This window comes from Heterodontus francisci, chromosome 43, assembly GCF_036365525.1.
Source record: "Heterodontus francisci isolate sHetFra1 chromosome 43, sHetFra1.hap1, whole genome shotgun sequence".
Classification (NCBI taxonomy): Eukaryota; Metazoa; Chordata; class Chondrichthyes; order Heterodontiformes; family Heterodontidae; genus Heterodontus; species Heterodontus francisci.
This window is the reverse complement of record NC_090413.1, coordinates 20,224,908-20,243,723: the sequence shown is the minus strand read 5'-3', so window position 1 is coordinate 20,243,723 and position 18,816 is coordinate 20,224,908. Positions and strand designations below refer to the sequence as shown.

The following is an 18,816-nucleotide window of genomic DNA, read 5'->3' as shown; positions in this document are numbered from 1 at the left end:
ATTCCCAATACTTCACAGGGAGAACTTCCCACATTCCACACTTGGGAAATAGCTCCGAACTCAGAATCCCACTCTTGCTTTTTAAGACAAGGTGGTTGCAAACCCTCCATCCCAAAGACAGGGAGCAGAGACTCAGTGAAAGATAACATTCAACAGAATGATCTAAGAGACACGCCACACAATTTAAAAAGTATTCAAATCTTAACAATGGAGATAAAGTATTAACATTCACTCAAAGCAAAGGATTCTGGGATTGCCAACTACCTCAGCTCGATAGTCACAAGTAGATGGCCCATTTGAAACAGGCCCAGTTGCAATGAGTTACAGACAGAGCAGAAAATGTATCATGTACTTTTCTTTTTTTAAATCTATACATTAGCAAATCTTAATTACTTTAGAAGAGTCAAAATTCCTTTTTATTGCCTCCTGTGTAGCCATCACGTTGCATTAAAATGGAGACAAAAGCAACAAGGACTGACAGAAGATGAAAAACACCAGCAAATTCCATTAAGTGCCCTCCACTTCAGTATAGTGGCATCTTGGCTGGAACAGTGATCGATACATCACAATTTTCGATGCAACATTTGCTAGAACTACCCAGCAGGGGGGGGGGAAAAAAAAATCATCTAAGCCACAAAGTCCTTAACACGCCTCTCCATGCCATTTGCGTTTTGAATACCTCACAAAGTGATATTGGAGAAAGCTCTTAACATTTGTCCTTTGTCACGCATTGTAAACATCAGTCTTGGAATTGATGGCAGCTGAATTTAAGAACAAACCATCTAGCCAACTGGGAGAAGGTTGCGTGACATTTTCAAGAACAGAGCAGCTCATAAATGAACGCCACCCAACTCCAATATTTTTCACTCAACTGCAAGAACCAAGGAGGAAAAATGTCTTGGCTTGCATAGCTACCTTGGCCTCCATTTCCCTCTTTTTAATCCACTTTATTTCATACCCAGTCCTCTCTTTTTCTCATTGGGTTTAGTTCTGCGACTTCTTTGTTGAATATTGCCATCTTTGTCTCTTTTCTCCCCTCTGCCCCTATTTTCTCCATTCATCCTCTATACTTGGGAGTCTATTACTTCACACTTAGAATTTTGTGTGGGTTTGAACTCATGTTTTAAAAAAAAAGATTACTTCAAATTTCTCCTCCCATCATTCCCGCCATAACAATCTGGCAATTTTATCCACAGGATGCATTCAAAAGGGAATTAGACAGCGATCTGAAAAATAAGATGGGTCACGGGGAGAAGGTGGGGAAATGGCAGTGAATTGCTGATTTGGAGAGCCAATGCAAACACAATGGGCTGAATGGCCTTCTGTGCTGTAATAGTTCTGATGTCCGTGCCAAAAAGCCCATCTCTGGTCTGCATCGAGTCAAACTAACCGCAGCAACAGCCACAGTAGACATGCTACTATCAGCCTTTCTGCTTCGAGGAGAGGGAGTTAGGTGGGTGGAGAAATGCAACTTAGTGTCTTTTTTTGGAATGGATATTCAGAGACCTCTGCTTGGGCTTACCAACTCTGGTTGGATGCACTCCTGGAGATTTCATCCAATGGCATCACACCTCCAACCATCCCCTCCTTTTATGATATAATTTTGTCGCTAACAAACAGAAGTTATCAAAAGAATTTTTTTTTGTTTTGTTTTCTTAACTTCCCTTATGATTTTACTCCCAGGTTTGTGGCTTGTAACGGCACCCAGGAGATCAATGTTTAATTCCTAGAGCCTCCAGGGAAATCCTGAAAGATTAGCATCCCTGCTGCAAGTGAACATACATAGGCATGTGATGATCAGATTCAGTTGCAGTGCTCCTTCTGGTGACATGGCTCGCCAGCATTGATCATCAACAGTCACCTGGGAATAGTGGCCACTTGAACTAGACAGGCCCAGTTATTTGTCCCTCAGATGTAGGAACGTTCAGATCTCCTACTGGTGGGGAACATGGAAAGGAAGATCAAAGCCATCCACAAACCATCTTCCAGTACCTGGGTCAGACCAGCAGTACCTGCAAGTATTTGACCTCCTGTCTTGGGGCAAGTTAATGAAGAAAGTGAGGCAAGGGGGAAAAAAGTGAAAGGAAATTAACAATTCTATGGTGTAATTCATAGTTAAGGTTACAGAACCAAGGCAAGTAGAAACAGATCAGCTGGGATCCAACTGAATGGCGGAACATGATCAAAAGGCTGAATGGTCTCCTCCTGTCCCTTTGTTACTATGTATGTGGTTATGGAATGGATCCAATTCTAGTTTGATCCTCAATAGGTTTCAAGATATATTCACCACTGAGCACACTGTTTTTTCTGCAAAAGGTAGAGTAGTGGATTTCCTTTAGTATTGGGATTTGACCAATTCAGTAACAGACACTTCTCTACGAAAATGATTGAGAACCCTCATAGACTATGTACCTGTCACTAACAGCCTCACCTTATGCCTTAACCTCCAAGAGACTCAAAGAAACTTGTGAACAAGTAACCTAGCTTGGTGTTCGTTGAACTCTATTCATCAATATGGAAAAACACTTGGGGGGAAATTTTAACTTGCTCATCCATTGGGAAGCAGTCAGGTTTGGGTGCAATGGTGACTCCATTGAAGTCAGTGGAAAGCAAAACGCCTGGTGAGTGAGATTAAAAATAACTCCATAGTTTCCACTCCGTACCGCTCCTTCCATAGACGAGGACCAACACCATCACTTCAATCCACAACACAGTTCCAGATAAGAAACCAGTTCAGATCATCTGCAAATTATCAATGACCAGACAAACTCACTGGAAATGCACATGAAATAAGGAAGGAAGAATAGACTAGAGAAGGCGTGTGCAAGACAGAGAGGAGGTTAAACTCAGCAAGGCTGTACTCCCTGGGTAAAGCCTCACTAGACAGGAGCACAAGATAGTGATGGAGCGACAACACGCGTCCTGGAACTCCAACCTTCTATCTAGGGCAGGACATTGAATGCATCTTCACTGAATGTGTCTTAGAGAAAGGAAGAACCTTAGTAAAAGGGCACATTTGTAAAACCTTTCCTGACTGTGTACAGGTAACTCAAGAGTTTTCACAAGATCTGGTCCTCTAACAGTAAAGGGGTTTGCAGCTGGTCTACTGGCGAAACGCAGCTGAGAGGTACTGGGCGTGCTACATCAGCTGTGGCAGCACCAGTGATGCTAAAATTGGCCTCAGCAATGGAGGTGGGGACCAAGGGTTGTATTAATCAGGAACTCTGCTTCAGATTGCTATTGAATAAACCTTCCACCACCCAAACCAGAAAACATGATCAAGAACAGGCTGAGCTTTGATGCTTTCATGTTAGAACTTGTATGTGAAGGATGACCACTTCAGTGGAGGCACTGAGGACTTCTGGCTCCTCCACCTATCATTGCATTCAGGCAATGGGGAGGAGAGAAAAATGAAATCTTTCTCCCCAGGTAGCAAGGAGATGTAAATGAGGACAATGAGCAGATAAAACAAAGAAGGAGGCTGGAAGAAAGATATTGCATGGGAAGAGTTACCAGAATATGGGATTCAAAGGGGCTGCTGAAACCAATTTAGTGTATAAGAGGGCGAGAGATGAAGAGGAAACAAGTGCATGAGAGTGTGGGGAAGTGGAACTAAAGTAGGCAGCTTCAGTGTGAGATCAACATTGGCATGATAGGACAAATGGAGTCCTTTCTGTACTAAGCTCACAAAATCTAGAATCAGAGATATTTGGCAGTCATTAGCATGCAAGAAATAATCAGAGCCAATTTTAGCTGAAATTTGTTTCATCCAGAACCAATATGGCAGAGGAGCTCCAAATTCATGACATTAGCACGCTCTCTCAAAAGGAACGTGCATCAGTCCTTAACCCCCAAATGTAGCCACTCAAGTAGTACTTAAATTCTGGGGCCCATGCTTGCCACACATAATGAGGCAATTTATATGTGGACACTGGAGGATTCCAGGAGCCCGATGCCCAAAATAACAGATCAGAAGTTGCTCACCAGCAGTGGAGCCTCCGCTGAAGCAAATATGACATCCGAATACAACACCAATATGAAACAAATCACCCAGATAGAACAGAGTACCTATATAGTGTCAGAAAAGGAGTGTGCCATCTTTCAAAATAAGTGGGGGGAAATAATGTGAAAAACAAACAGATAAAATGATGCATTCTTTTGGCCTTTTGAAACGTGTTTTGCCTTCTCTGTACAGATTTGCATTGCAAGCGTCATTGGCACTTCAAAATAATCTCCCCATTTTGTCCCCTCTCAGTTTCTGGTCATCATTATCCACCAACCGAAATGGTCAGGGCAGCATGCGATTCCATTTTTGCTACATCTGGTGCCTCCAAACAGCCAAAAGATGTTCTGGGCTGGAGAAGTTTATTCTTCCTGGTCTTAACCTCTTACTCATGCACTTGAGATGCTCCACAGAACCACAAACCCACTGAACTGGCAAATGCCACCCACAGAGGGCAGCCAAATGTGGGCAACCCAAGGCTTGGAGCACAGCCTTGGCCATCTGAAGGGCAGCCCTGTTGACTGACTAACAAATGCCTCTTCACAAACGCATTCACGTAGACATGCTTTCACAAATGGGTAAGCTTTTTACCCATTTAAGATATTTCTGACCAATTCAACAAGATTTTGATTTACCACAATAAAACTCCAATACCTGAATGGGACAATACCTTTTGCAAATCTTCGGGGGTGGGAAAGACTACAGTATGGACCCCGATAATTCTTCCAATGATTTATCTAACAGAAAGTTTACCACACACTTCATGAAGATCATGCCCCTTGAGGAGATTTAGTTTCATCCATTAATTTGTTAAACAAACACATCCCAGAGCTTGCCTTTGTAGAGTTGTGACACTTTAAAAATAATTCATTGCGTTGTCAGTGTGAAGTAGCTCATGGTGATATTTTGACATGATAAGGTGCCGTGTAAATGCAAGCTTGGTTTTGTATGATTTTTTTTTTTTAAAAACTTGAACAATCCCAGCATCCTTTGCTTCTTGAGCAACACATCATGCACCCCCCCCCCCCAAAAAAAGGGTCATGGGATAAAAAATAACCACACACACTGTGCAACTCTAGCAAACAGTTTTAAATCGTCTCAAAATAAAACTCAGTTAAACAAGGTTTTCTTTTCTTTAAAAAAAGAGAAAACAGGGCAAGACTTGGGGGTCAGAGGTGAGATGCAGTAAAAGTTGAGAGGTGGACTTACAGGAACTAGCTTCCAATACCACTTGGTGGGACACTGTTGAGGACAGTGTGTCACAGAGGCAGAGATCAAAGGCCAAAAGGGGTGAGGGAGAAAAAGGGAAGAGAGGAGAAGCATATGAATTTCATAATATTAAAAGTGCTTCAGATGTCAGGCAACATATTACTAGAAATATTAAATACATGTTAAATATTCTGAAAGATTCAAAGCTTAATGCAAGATATGATTCAGATTTCACTGTACGTATAGTCAAAAAAATACAAATGGAGCCCCATTGATTTGTCATTTTTTTTATGACCTTGTTAATCTGCATTGCTACATTTAATGATGTATTTGTAGCTTGGAGAAACCATTTTTACTGCTGGTCTGAGAGAATTGCAATTGGCTTTCATGCAATGTAAACGGGGGAAGGGTTTTGGAGTTGCAGTGTAAAACCCACTGGCCGTGATTAATTCTGAGTGGGGGTGCTGCAGTAATCTCTCCCCCCCACCCCCTCTGTTATATTCTCTGATCCATGCTCCATTGTTTCTTCCTTATATGGCTCATTCGCAGGATATGGGTATTGCTGGCAAGGCTGACACTTATTGCCCCATCCACTAGTTGTGAACTGCACACACACAGGGCTCTTTGGCACAGCCTTTAAACCAAAACCTGGATCTAAGAGGATCTCATAACTGGAGGCAAGTCCTTTCACGGTACAGATCCCCTAACCAACCCAGTTCCTACAAGAAACACAGGACAATGTTGAAATCCACGGAGAATAAATGACGACCATTGCACTACATAGTAACAAATAGTAAACGGCAAAGAAAGTCAGGCATGCACAAGAGGCTAGAATTGGACAGTTGTAGGATTGGAAGGGTTTAGGACGCAGACAACAGAGTTTTTGATGAAATATCAAGGGGTTCAACTTTTTTTTTTTTTTAAAACAAATGTCACAATTTTCTGCAAATGAGGTGAATCCAAATACAGCAGGTACAAATAACTATATATTTTTTTAAAACCTGTTGAATACAGACAAAGATACCAGGGAGTATAGTGACAGCCTCGACATTATGTAAGTTAAATGAATACAACATCCAGACCAAGTCAATCACATGCATCACATTTTTTAAAAAAAGCTAATCAAGATGGAATAAATCATTACTGCTCGCCTTCAGTTCAATCAGCAGTCATCACTACCAAACCCCTGCCCCAAATGCATTTAGGCTTATATGTAGAATTGTTCGGGCAAATATTCAAGACATCTCTGCCACCATATTGAGTGGTACAGCTATGGTTCAATAAAAGCAGCTACAACATAATGAATCTTACAAGAAGCTGTGGCAAAAACCCAATATTTGTACCAGTTAAAATGAAAACAAAATGGGTTTTACTCCACAGAAGTGTAAGCAAGCTTTCCAAATGCAATGTGGACTAATTATAAAACCCCTTAAATGTGGAGGGACAATCGAAGCTTTCCCTTCTTGTACAGGGAACAATGAGCAGAGCACTGTTAGAGAGGGCCCCACCACTCTCTTTTCTAGCCATCCCCCAGTTCACGAATGGGCTTGGAAAACAACCAATTTTGATTGGCTAAATTCACCCTACAATCTAATTCTGGTCACCCTATTCGGCATAAAAGGAGTTCACAGATCAATCTCGTCATCTATTGTGGTTTTCATGAAAAAGTGCAGTTGTTTAGAGCGCCACAGGTCACTGATCAGGATTAAAATACTGGCTAAAAGGGCACACAGTTCTACCAGTAACTAACTGTATTTCTGTTGTGTAAATGGCCTCGGTAGACTAGTTAGACTGGTGTAGGCCCTCTCTTCACCCAGTCACTGCAGAGCGATATGGACATCTTCAGGAGACAGGCTTGCAATGTGTGTGAATTAAATGAAAAACTAGGTCATTTCTAGTCAGAGGGAAACAACTAATCCTGGGCAAATTCCATCCAATCCAGAGCAATTGGAACCTCTAGTCTTGCTTCTGTAGAATCTCACAGCTAGATGAGCCAATAACTATGATGGGACATTGGTTCAGATATTAGCCTCACACACAGAAGAGCAGATCTTCCTACTACTTATTGAAAGTTATCATCCCGTCTGTGTTAGAATCTCCCCCCTGCCCCTACAGGTTGGAACTATGGTCTGCCCCTATGCCTCCGTCAATGCCAATTTAGCACAGGCCACTTGAAGGCACTAGAGTATCTCTCTTCTCCCCTCCACCCTTCCTTGGCCTCCACCACCACCCAATTGCAAAATAGCGGAGATGAGGAGGTCAACATAAAAGTTACAAGGCCACACACCCACCTTGTGCAGAGTGCACTGGAGCTTCTACAATTCGGGTACAAGATGGCCATTGAGACTAACCTATACTACTATGTAGGAGTCATAGTGGAGAACAAAAAGCTATGTTCAATCCCAAGAAATCTTTACCACTGTAACCAACTTCTCACTCAGTGCCATTTGGAACGTTCCCAGAAATATTATGCCTTGCCAACTCTAGTTTTCTTTCAAAAACTTCTCTCTTTGACTGTGCTTTTGGTCCCTATCCTCATCCTTAGAATTTCCATTTCCATCCTGCTGTCTTTTCTAAAGTACACCACAACTTGCTTTCCATGAAAGACATTAATAAATATGCAAGCGATTGTATAGGTTGTAGCCAATATTTTTTTTTTTTAATATATGCATCGGGTATAGAAAAGTGGCAGGGAAAAAAAAAAAAAATCTACCATGCCAACTTTGATCAGATGTTCAGATTGGGCGCCTTTCACCATTTCTGCATCGTCTAACTAGAATACTAGCCTACAAATGAGATGGCAGCGCACAGAGTTACGTCGACCAGCTGCAAAGAGAAATCACTCAAAAAATGCAGTGCCACTTACAAAGTAAGAGTAAGAAAAGAACCAGCATTATATTACCAGCTTAGAAAAACTCAAGCGACTCGCTGATTCATAATTCAAAATAGTTGTCCTGTACAGTAATGAATTGAAAATGTCCACGGTAATGGTCTTGTAGTCTTGAAATCTCTCGTATCATAAACCTTTTAAAGTAATGATAGTCTTCCACTTGACCCTCTCTAAAGCCTCAATTTTTCTTTTTAAGTTCAAGATCATCACACTCCGTTGTCCCTGGGTCATCTGGCCACTGAATTCCAGATTCTTCTCACCAAAACGGGAGACTCGAAAGTGAAAAAAACAAACATTGACCTTCTTAGGATGTCGAAGACAAGTCAGGGATTTGGAAAAATCAGTTAGTAAACTAACCTTAAGACAAGAAGCAGGCTGAAAAACATTACCAACAGTGAAAGCACTAAGTTTAGACACCCAAGAGATATGGATGGAATCACAAAGCACAAAGGTTTATTAGTTAGATGCCTACCCCTTGGTTTGTTGGATTGTCTATGCCAGGCTGTTTTCTCATCTGGTGCAACCGTTCGGAGACATCTTTCAATTTCTGGTTTATCTAAGAAATGAAAGAAAGAGAGAGGATATCAGAATGCATCAAATGCAAATTGGGGTAATGTCCCTACAAGAGAAGAGCTACCTCAATTAAATCCTTTCAGACAGCATTGACCCTGCCCTGAATTGACACCATTTTCCATTTTAGATTATAGCAGCTGGAGTCACCAGACAGCCTGTTACTTACATTTCAGGGACGTTACATAGAACAACCTGTTACTGTGCTGTACATTCAGCCCAAATAGTTCATGCCGGGGGCTGGGGGAGATTACAGGAGATAGGGAGGGGTGAGGCCATGGAGAAATTTGAAAATAAGGATGAGAATTTTAAAAATCAAGACATTACTTTAACGGGAGATAACACAGGTCAGCAAGCACAGGGGTAATAGGTCAACTGGACTTGGTGCGAGTTAGGACATGAGCAGTAGAGTTTTGGATGGCCTCAAGTTTACAGAGGGTAGAAAGCAGGAGACCAGCCAAGAGTGCATTGGAATAATCAAGTCTAGAGGTAACAAAGGCACGGATGAAGGTTTCAGCAGCAGATGAGCAGAGGCAGGAGTTAATTTGGGCAATGTTATGGTCATGAAAAGGCAGTCTTAACGATGGCATGGGTATGCGGGCAGAAGCTCATCTTGGGGTCAAATATGACATCAAGGCTGCAAATAGTTTAGACTCAGACAATTGCCAGGGAGAGGGATAGAGTCAGTAGCTAGGGAACGGAGTTTGGATTGGGGGCCGAAAACAATGGCTTCAGGTTTTCCCAATGTTTAATTGGAAGAGATTTCTGCTCATCCAGTGCTGGATGTCGGATAAGCAGTCTGATAATTCAGCAACAGTGGAGGAGTTGAGAAAGGTGGTGGCGACAGCGTACATGTGAAAACCAGTGCTGTGCTTTCAGATGATGTCGCCAAGAGGCAGCAGGTAGATGAGAATGAGGAGGGGGCCAAGGATAGATCCTTGGGCGACACCAAAGGTAATGGTGTGGGAGTGGGAATAGAAGCCGTTGCAAGTGATACACTGGATACGATTTGATAGACAAGAATAGAATCAGGTGAGAGCAGTCCCACCCAGCTGGACGACAGTGGAGAGGCATTGGAGGAGGAGGGTGTGGTCAACCGTGTCAAAAGCCGCAAACAGGTGGAGAAGGGGTAGTTTACCTTTGATTGAGTGATTCAAACGTAATGTTCCGGGTAAGATGAACATGGATTTGGGAGGCGACAATACGTTCAAGGGCTTTGGAGAGGAAAGAGAGGTTGGGAATGGGGTGATTGTTTACAAGGGCTGTGGCATTAAGGGTTGGTTTTTTTGATAAGTGGGTGATGACAGCAGATTTAATAGGAGGGACAACACCTGAAGACAGAGAACCATTAGCAATATCGACTAACATAGGGACCAGGAGGGGAAGTTGGGTGATCAGCAGTTTAGTGGGAATAGGGTCAAGAAAGCTGGAGGTCGATCTCCTGGATAAGATGAGCTCAGAGAGGGTATGAGGGGAGATAGGAGGGAAACTGGAGAAAGATGAGAGTTCAAGGCTAGGATTGGGGGGTGGGGGGTGGGGGGTGGGGGGGTGCGGTTTAGAAGAAGTTAGATCCTGTGGGCTAGTAGAAAGGAGGGACATGGCAGAGGTAGCTGATCGGATAGTCTTGATCTTAGTGACAAAGAAGTCCATGAGCTCCTCGCACCGATTGTTGGAGGCGAGGGTGGAGAGGGGTTTAAGATTACTGTTTGCAGTAGAGAAAAGAAGCCGGGATTTATCCTTGTATTCCAGAATGATCTTGGAATAGTGAGTAGTTTTAACAGACGAGAGCAGGACCCCAATAATGTTTTTAGTCGTCCAGCCAGATCTGGTGATGGATGGCTAAACCAGTTGTCCACCATAGCCTTGGCCTTAAAGGAGTGGAGATGAGGGATATACCAGGGGAAAGGCCAGGGTGAGAGTGTAATGATGTTGTTGGGTACTAGGGCATCGAAGGTGAAGGTGACGGTGAAGTTGAGCCAATCAGTAGCTGTAGAAATGTTGTGGCGAGCAGAAAACCAAAGGCTCGTCAGTTGGGATTTGGAAAGTGCAGTTGTAAGTGAATTGGGGGATAGTTAAACAGAACCAGAGTCAGATAGCTGGCCAGGAAGAGGTTAAACTTTGCCCAGCCACAGCCAACAATAAGCTCTCAGATTTCAATCAACCACCATCTGATCCAACATCAGGACCATTAGGTCAGAGGGGATGTCTCACCTATGACAAGTCTATTACCCTGGTAAAAAACTGAAACATTTCTGGTGCCAGATGTTTGCCAACCCCTCAAAAATGGTTTTACCTTATCAACCCAGAAGAGCAAATTGTATTCCATGCTGGCTGGGACGTGTTTCGATGGACTTAGGCTCGCAATCTCGTCTGCATCCACTGCCACCTTCTTGCCACGCATTGTTTCCATCATGTAGGCGGTCATCAGGGCATCAATAACAGCCAAGTGGGCACCCTGGTTGGCAAAAAGAGAGATTGCATTATTTATCCAACTGAATCAATTTTACTTGCCCATGTACTCAAACACTGACTGCATTTAATGAACTATTCGCTTTACCACTATCACTACAAGAGTTGGTGAATTACCATCAGCTGACATTCTATTTCAATTTGAAATGGAAGTCTCTGAATGGTACAGAGCTGTTATCATTGGACATATAGAAACCAAGACACTAAAAAGGGGAAAGTCACATTGAATTCACAACACATTAACAATCTAATGTAATATTTTTAATTGGTCGCGATAGATGACGAGCCTGTATGGAGGAGTACTACCCTACATTTCTTTCTCTCTTCAAGCCCAACTCACATTTGGAAGTGCAAAATCTACACTTGGATCTAACCCTTGTACACTGGGAACTCATCCACATGTCAAGTGGACCCAACAACAAAAATCACTTGTTCACTAATCAGTCTTCACTGAACTCCTACACCAACACAGACCAAATATTTACCAGTGTTGAGGCTGCCTATAATACATCTTAAGGTATCCATTTTAAATCAAAGCATCTAACCAAGCTGACTGACTATTTGTTCCCAAATGTAACTGACCTTCATCTTTCTGCACATTAGGCTCATAGATACTAATTGCCCATTGTTACACAAGATTGATTCTTTGGATGAAAGGGTTGTCCTAAGAGGAGAGACTGAGTAGAATGGGCCTTTATTCTCTGGAGTTAAGAAGAATGAGGTGATTTCATTGAAACATATAAAATTCTTAGTGAGCTTGACAGGGTAGATAGGGCTCAAACGCAGAACTTTCTGGCTCATTGGCAAGAGAGAACACTACCATGTGGGGAATGCAGTATCACTCGAGGTGAACCAAGAACGTCCCTTTAAGTATCAGTAACAGAGTTATTTCAAAAAATCATTTCCATGTTTTGAAACCTTAAATAGGACAAGCCATCATTCCCATTGATACTTTGCAAAACAACTTAAACTACACTAAAGGCATTCTATAAATACAAGGGTTTGAAAGGGTTAATGCCTGGAACAGTGTAACACCTCCACTTTAATGATGCATGATATCACATTAGAAAGAGACTTGGAGAAGCAGCAGCAGGGCATCAGAGGAGTTAGACATAAAAGTTATATAAAATTCTTTAAATATGTAATAAATTAGTTATTAAAACTTACTGAAGACTCCGTAATCTCTCCTGGCTCGACTAACCGAACAAACATTTAACATCCCAAAGCATTTCACAGGAGTGATATCAAACAAAATTTAGCATTGACCCACATGAGGAAATATCAGGCCAGGCGACCAAAAGGTTTTCTTTAAATTCGTTCGTGGGATGTGGGCGTCACTGGCAAGGCCAGCATTTATTGTCCATCCCCAATTGCCCTCGAGAAGGTGGTGGTGAGCCGCCTTCTTGAACTGCTGCAGTTTATGTGGGTACACCCTGTTAGGAAGGGAATTCCAGGATTTTGACCCGACAGTGAAGGACAGCAAAAAGGTTCCAAGTCGGGATGGTGTGTGGCTTGGAGGGGAACTTGCAGGTAGTGACGTTCCCATGCATCTGCAGCCCTGGTCTTTCTAGTTGGTAGAGGTCAGAGGTTTGGAAGGTGCTGTCAAAGGAGCCTTGGTGCGTTGCTGCAGTGCATCTTGTAGATGGTACACACTGTTGCCACTGTGCATCGGTGGTGGATGGAGTGAATGTTTAAGGAGGTGGATGGGATGCCAATCAAGCGGGCTGCTTTGTCCTGGATGGTGTTGAGCTTCTTGAATGTTGTTGGAGCTGCACCCATCCAGGCAAGTGGAGAGTATTCCATCACACTCCTGACTTGTGCCTTGTAGATGGTGGACAGGCTTTGGGGAGACAGGTGAGTTACTCGCTGCAGAATTCCCAGACTCTGACCTGCTTTTGTCGCCACAGCATTTATGTGGCAGGTCCAGTTCAGTTTCTGGTCAATGGTGACCCCCCAGGATGTTGATGGTGGGGGATTCAGTGATGGTAATTCCATTGAACATCAAGGGGAGATGGTTAGATTCTCTCTTGTTGGAGATGGTTATTGCCTGGCACTTGTATGGCAAGCTATATTCATGCCACACATCAGCCCAAGCCTGGATGTTGTCCCGGTCTTGCTGCATCTGGACATGGGCTGTTCAGTATCCGAGTCGTCACGAACGGTGCAGAACATTGTGCAATCATCAGCGAACATCCCCACTTTTGACCTTATGATGGAGAGAAGGTCATTGACGAAGCAGCTAAAGATGGTTAGGCCTAGGGCACTATCTTAAGGAACTCCTGCTGTGATGTACTGGACCTTCAACAATCACAACCATCTTCCTTTGTGCTAGGTATGACTCCAACCAGTGGAGAGTTTTCCTCCGATTCCCATTGACTCCAGTTTTGCTAGGGCTCGTTGAAGCTGTACACGGTCAAATGCTGCCTTGATGTCAAGGGCAGTCACTCTCACCTCACCTTGGTTAAAGATGTAGGTTTTAAGGAGCGTCTTAAAAAGGTGAAGTAAAAAAAAGAGAAGGGGTTTAGGGAGGGAATTCCAGAGCTTAGGGCCTAGGCAGCTAAATGCACGACTGCCAATGATGGATCCATTAAAATCAGGGATGTGGAAGAAGCCAGAATTGGTGGAGTGAAGAAATCTTGCATATCAAATATCAGTATTTAGGTCACATCTATAAGTTAAGTCACAGGAATGCCTGGTTAGATGCCCAAGACCAGTGCAATCTCACAAAGAACTTTGAGGCCCACAATGTCTTCTGCATACAAAGCAGCCTCAACAACACCACTCCTGTGGTGATGCACAGTTGCCATCTCCAAGTCTAAGGCCAACTGGGCATGCTGGGACATGATACTAAGTCTCGGAACAAAATGCGCAGTTCAATAATCGGGCCACTGCTTAAAATTGGTCAGAAGCTGCTACTGAGATGCTTTAAAAAAAAACAGCTTCGAGACATTAAAGCAGTGAACTACAACCATGTACTGTAATAGTGTACCAAATATACCTCTCCTATCATTCCAACTGCCCACTGATATCCAGATCTATAAACTGCACGCCCAGGGATTACCATTCTCCATCACCGTCACACTGGAATAGCAAAGAAAAATGCTGCGCGCGCAGGACAACTCACTTCCCAGAAATAAAAGCTGAACTGGCGATGGTTGGGAATCTAGAGGGAGCAACACAGATATAAAAGCTCCAAACAGACTCTCACATTCCAAATATTCAAAGCTGTATTTTTCCAGATGGATTTTGTAAACAAGAATGCAGTGACTCTGCCAAGCCTCAGCAGTGCAGTTTGCCAAACAATGAAAATCCTCCCCTTTTATCATCAAATTTGTTAATGACACCTTGCCCATGTGATCTTGCATGAAACAAAATGCTTTTTGGTTTTTTTTTTAAAAATCAATTTACTAAACCTTGCTCTATTTAGCATCACTGGTTAATAAGAAAAGGTGACTTTTTTTAAAAAACATGGAGGGAAGGGCCTAGGATTTGGTCAACCCTCAAATGAAAGACGGGAGAAACTCTGAGCTCCTTCCCTTGGCTACTAGGGTGAAGGTCACACCAGGCCATTGGGCGGTGGAATCACAGAAAGCAGATGATGTGGTTATGTTCCATTACGGCGAACTAAAAAAAGCATGTCAGCCATCTTAATTACAGATAAACTTAGTGGGGAGAAGAATATAGCATCCAAAAGCATAGTCACTATACAGTACAGCAGTACATGGGTCAGGAAAGCTGCCCGAGAATGTGCTTAAAATGTAAACTGAAAGGTTTCACAAAACCCCACAACCCACAGGAAGCAGAGAGTAGGGATAAACGGGTCCCTTTCATGTTGGCAGGCTGTAACAAGTGGAATGCTGCAAGGATCAGTATTGGGGACTTAGCTATTTACAATCTATATTAACGACTCAAAGAGATAGAATAATGTATCCAAGTTTGCTAAAAAGGTTAGCTGGGAATGGTTAGCGAGGAGAGGTTGCAAAGACAGAGACAGATTAATGAGTGGGCAACCAGGTGGACTATACAGTTGGCAAGCGTGAGGAAGAATAGGAAAAACAATTTTGTTTTTTTTTAAAAAATAGGTGTAAAAGTTTTAAATGTTGATGTTCAGAGAGACTTGGATATACTCATACAAGGAACACAAAGTTAGCATGCAGGTACTGCAGACAATTGCAAATGGCATGATGGCCTTTATTGGCAAGAGATTAGAGTACAAGAATAAGGGTTCATTCAATTGGTTCCTGGGATGAGAGGGTTGTCCTATGATGAGAGGCTGAGTAAATTGGGCCTATACTCTGGAGTTTAGAAGAATGAGGTGTGATCGCATTGAAGCAGACAAGATTCTGAAAGGGCTTGATAGGGTAAACACAGACGTTGTTTCCCTGATGGGCGCAGCCTCTGGATAAGGGGTTGATCATTTAGGATTGAGATGACGAAAAATTTCTTCACTCAAAGAATCGCGAATCTTTGGAATTTTCTACCCCAGTGGATTTTGAATGCTCCATCAGGAGAGTATATTCAAGGCTTGTATTGGTAGATTTCTGATCTCTCAGAGAATCAAGGGATATAGGGAATGACAGGAAAGTGGAGTTAAGGCAGATCAGCCAGGATTGTATTGAATGGCGGAGCAGACTCGAGGGGCTGAATGGTCTACCCATGCTCCTATTTCTTATGTTATTATGGAGACGCCATATCTTAATGTATCCATCCTGAAAGATCTTTAAGTCCCATCCATTGTCATATCCAATTCTTCCTGAAGCGGTTTCCTGGAATTTTGTCTCCATTATGCTATCTGGAAGTCAATTCCACACTCCAAATCACGGAGATAGAGGAGGAGGCTCGTATGGCACAAACGCCAGCATTGACGAGTTGGGCCGAATGGCCTGTTTCTCATGCTGTACACCCCATGTAATTCTATGAGGAACTTAACTCACGTCAGATCTAAAATTTACATCTTACTAGTTTCACACTGCATCGTAAACCATGAAACCAAACTTGACAAAACTATATTTTAATCCCATCTTATAAGATGATGATTTAACAGTTAATGTAAGTGTGGTCTCCTGAACTGATTTCAATTACCCGAGGGATTGGATGGGAATTCCGCCCCCTTTAAGTTTTGGCCCTAGATTTTTTGGCTTTCCCAGTTGATAACATGGCTGAGAGATTAAAACTAAAGGCCTGCTACCCAACGGGACTAGACATGTGTCAGGGTCGAGTCGGGCAGAGTCCAGGTCGAGTCGGGCCAGGCTTGGCCGGATACACATGGTAAGTGCTCTGCTGGTAAGCATTAAATTTTTAAGAAAGAAAGAAAACAAACAAACCTGAGCTGGGAGTTGATGTCACTATGACGTCATCACGCATGCGCTGCAGCTTCTTGTCAGGAAGGTAAGTAAAGGGATGGTCGGGTCGGGCTCGAGGCAAAATCGGAGGGACTCAGGCCGGGTCCACTGTGGTTCAGTCGGGTTCGGGTCGGGCTCTTTTTCCTGACCTAAAGCAAAGCCTCTAATTGGAACTGTGCAGCCGTCATAGTGTGGTGCAGGCTCGATGGGCCTGCTGTGCCTTTCCTGCCCATCACTTTTGTATGACCCTGAACTTAAAGTCATTAACGTACATTTGCTAAACCCCAAATTGAGATTTCGGTCTTGAAATCAGTCAGACATCTATGCTGAACCAACATTCAACACTTGGGAGTATCGCACCTTACCACGCACAAACTTTATCGCAACGAGACAGAAGCCTACAAAGAAAGGCCTTGCAAATGAAATGGCCAATGTTACGATCAAGGTGGGAGGAGTGCACTGTTTATTCAAGTTCCACTTCCCCATGGGTCGCAACATATATTTAAATTTTTTCCCCACTTACCGATACGGTCAATCATAGACTCTATTGTTGTCCCAGAATAAAACACACCAACCAGGTTTCTTTATTAAACAAAATTATCAGGGTTTTTTTTTCTAAAACCAGCCTTAACCAGTAATGAAGTAATACATAAACACACAGATTGAAATATTAAAGTTCCCTTTTTACCTTAGCCCCTCACACTCTCACATACACCGGCTAAACGGATAAATAAAGGGATTTATGTTTTTAAGAGCTCTATTACAGACAAAAAAAACACTTAGGCTGAATACTTGCTCATTCTTGAAGAGATATGTTGTGTTCCAAAACTGACATAGTCTAGCCTCCGAGTACATGGAGACAGGACACTGGGATCTTTTAGAACAGTTCTTTTCAGGTAGCATTGAGAATTAATTTAGCAGGCTTTTCTTCAAAGACAGGAGATGAGATGAGTTGACACAGTAGACTTCTCAGGGTCTTTTAGAAAGGTGCTCGAAAGCTGAGCTGGGTTGTGGTCTTCTCTCTTCTCCTTGGAAGTTCTCTCCTTTTTTATATACAGTTCAACCCCAACAACCACCTTTTGACCGGCCACTTCTTTGTAAACAACTCCTCCAGGCGTCCAAATTTCTCGTTTATTGAGTTGGAAGTCAGGTGGTTTCCCGGAAAGGCTGGTTTTCCTCAAGACTTCTCAGTGCTCCTTTTAAAAAAGGTTTCCAGGGACTGTTCTGTCAAAGTCAAATGGCCTTTACCCAACCCCTTTGAAGACCCCAAAGTTTAACATATCTTCAATCTTTCAAAAATAGGAGTCCTCAAAAAATAACGTAGCACAGAGGCACTTTCGTGACACCAAGTACACAAAGAGCATCTCCTCTTCCTCCTACAAGTAGTCTTCTGAGAAGGAGGACTGTATGGCTCTCAAAAAAGGAGGGTCTGAAAGAGATCCATGGGGTCAGTATAGTTAAACAAAACCACCACGATAATGGGGCCAAGGTCATCAGAGCTGGTTAGGAACTTCAACTCCCAGTCAATTACTACTTTAGGAGACAGAGGGAAGATGTGAAAAGCAGTAATTAGCAAAAAGCACTCGGGATATATAAAGAAAAAACTAGCCACAACATAACAGCACCAGTAAGGTTCCATGACGGAGTGGGATGGGCCCAATCTTCCATCCCCCTCCTTCACCCTTAAAACAACAACTCATTATTTCATGGTACCTCAAAACTTGGGACATTTACACATTTGGTACTTGCTTACTTTGGGACACAGAGTATGGCATCTGTGCGTGGCCATCTCGCCCACACTGCTAAAACGGTCTCCCTCAACCACAAGTCAGCTTGCAGACTCATGGAAATCTGGTCCGTCGTTCTGTTGCTGGGTTAAGTGAAGCCAATTTCAATCAAATGTAAACATGGTGAGCCACAACTATGTTGTCATTCTCTAAATAGGTACCAAATGTCAGTGGCTACGCATACACGCCATTAAGTCAGGGCATGGGTTCAAGACCCACACCAGAACTAGAGCCCAGAATCTAGGCCATCAGAGGGAGTGCTGCATTGTCAGATGTGCCAGCTTCCAGATGAGAGGTTACCCCCAAGTTGCCATTTGCCTATTCAGGTGGACATAAGAGATCAGACACATTGCTCAAGGGGGAAAGGGCTCTCTGCAAACAGATTACCCATGAATTCATTTACTGTTCACCAATTGGATGCCATATTTACCTACCTAACAGTGACTGCACGTAACTGGTGGCCAAGTAGCTCCTCAGGGTGTAAAAGGCACTATATAAATGAGTGTCTTTCTGTGTCATTTTTAAGTTCTCTGAAACGTGCAATAT

At 43.0% G+C, this 18,816-nt stretch overlaps 1 protein-coding gene across 2 annotated transcripts in view; it reads right to left on the bottom strand.

Moving 5' to 3' along the window:
* camsap3 (calmodulin regulated spectrin-associated protein family, member 3) overlaps positions 1–18,816 on the bottom strand; it is a 178,010-nt gene that overhangs the window by 52,297 nt on the left and 106,897 nt on the right. For both annotated transcript variants that reach the window (XM_068021113.1, XM_068021114.1), the window contains exons 3-4: positions 10,966–11,127; positions 8,575–8,658 (exon numbers count right to left, since the gene is read on the bottom strand). In XM_068021113.1, the coding sequence (XP_067877214.1) occupies positions 8,575–8,658; positions 10,966–11,127 (246 nt within the window). The remainder of the gene's footprint in view (positions 1–8,574; positions 8,659–10,965; positions 11,128–18,816) is intronic.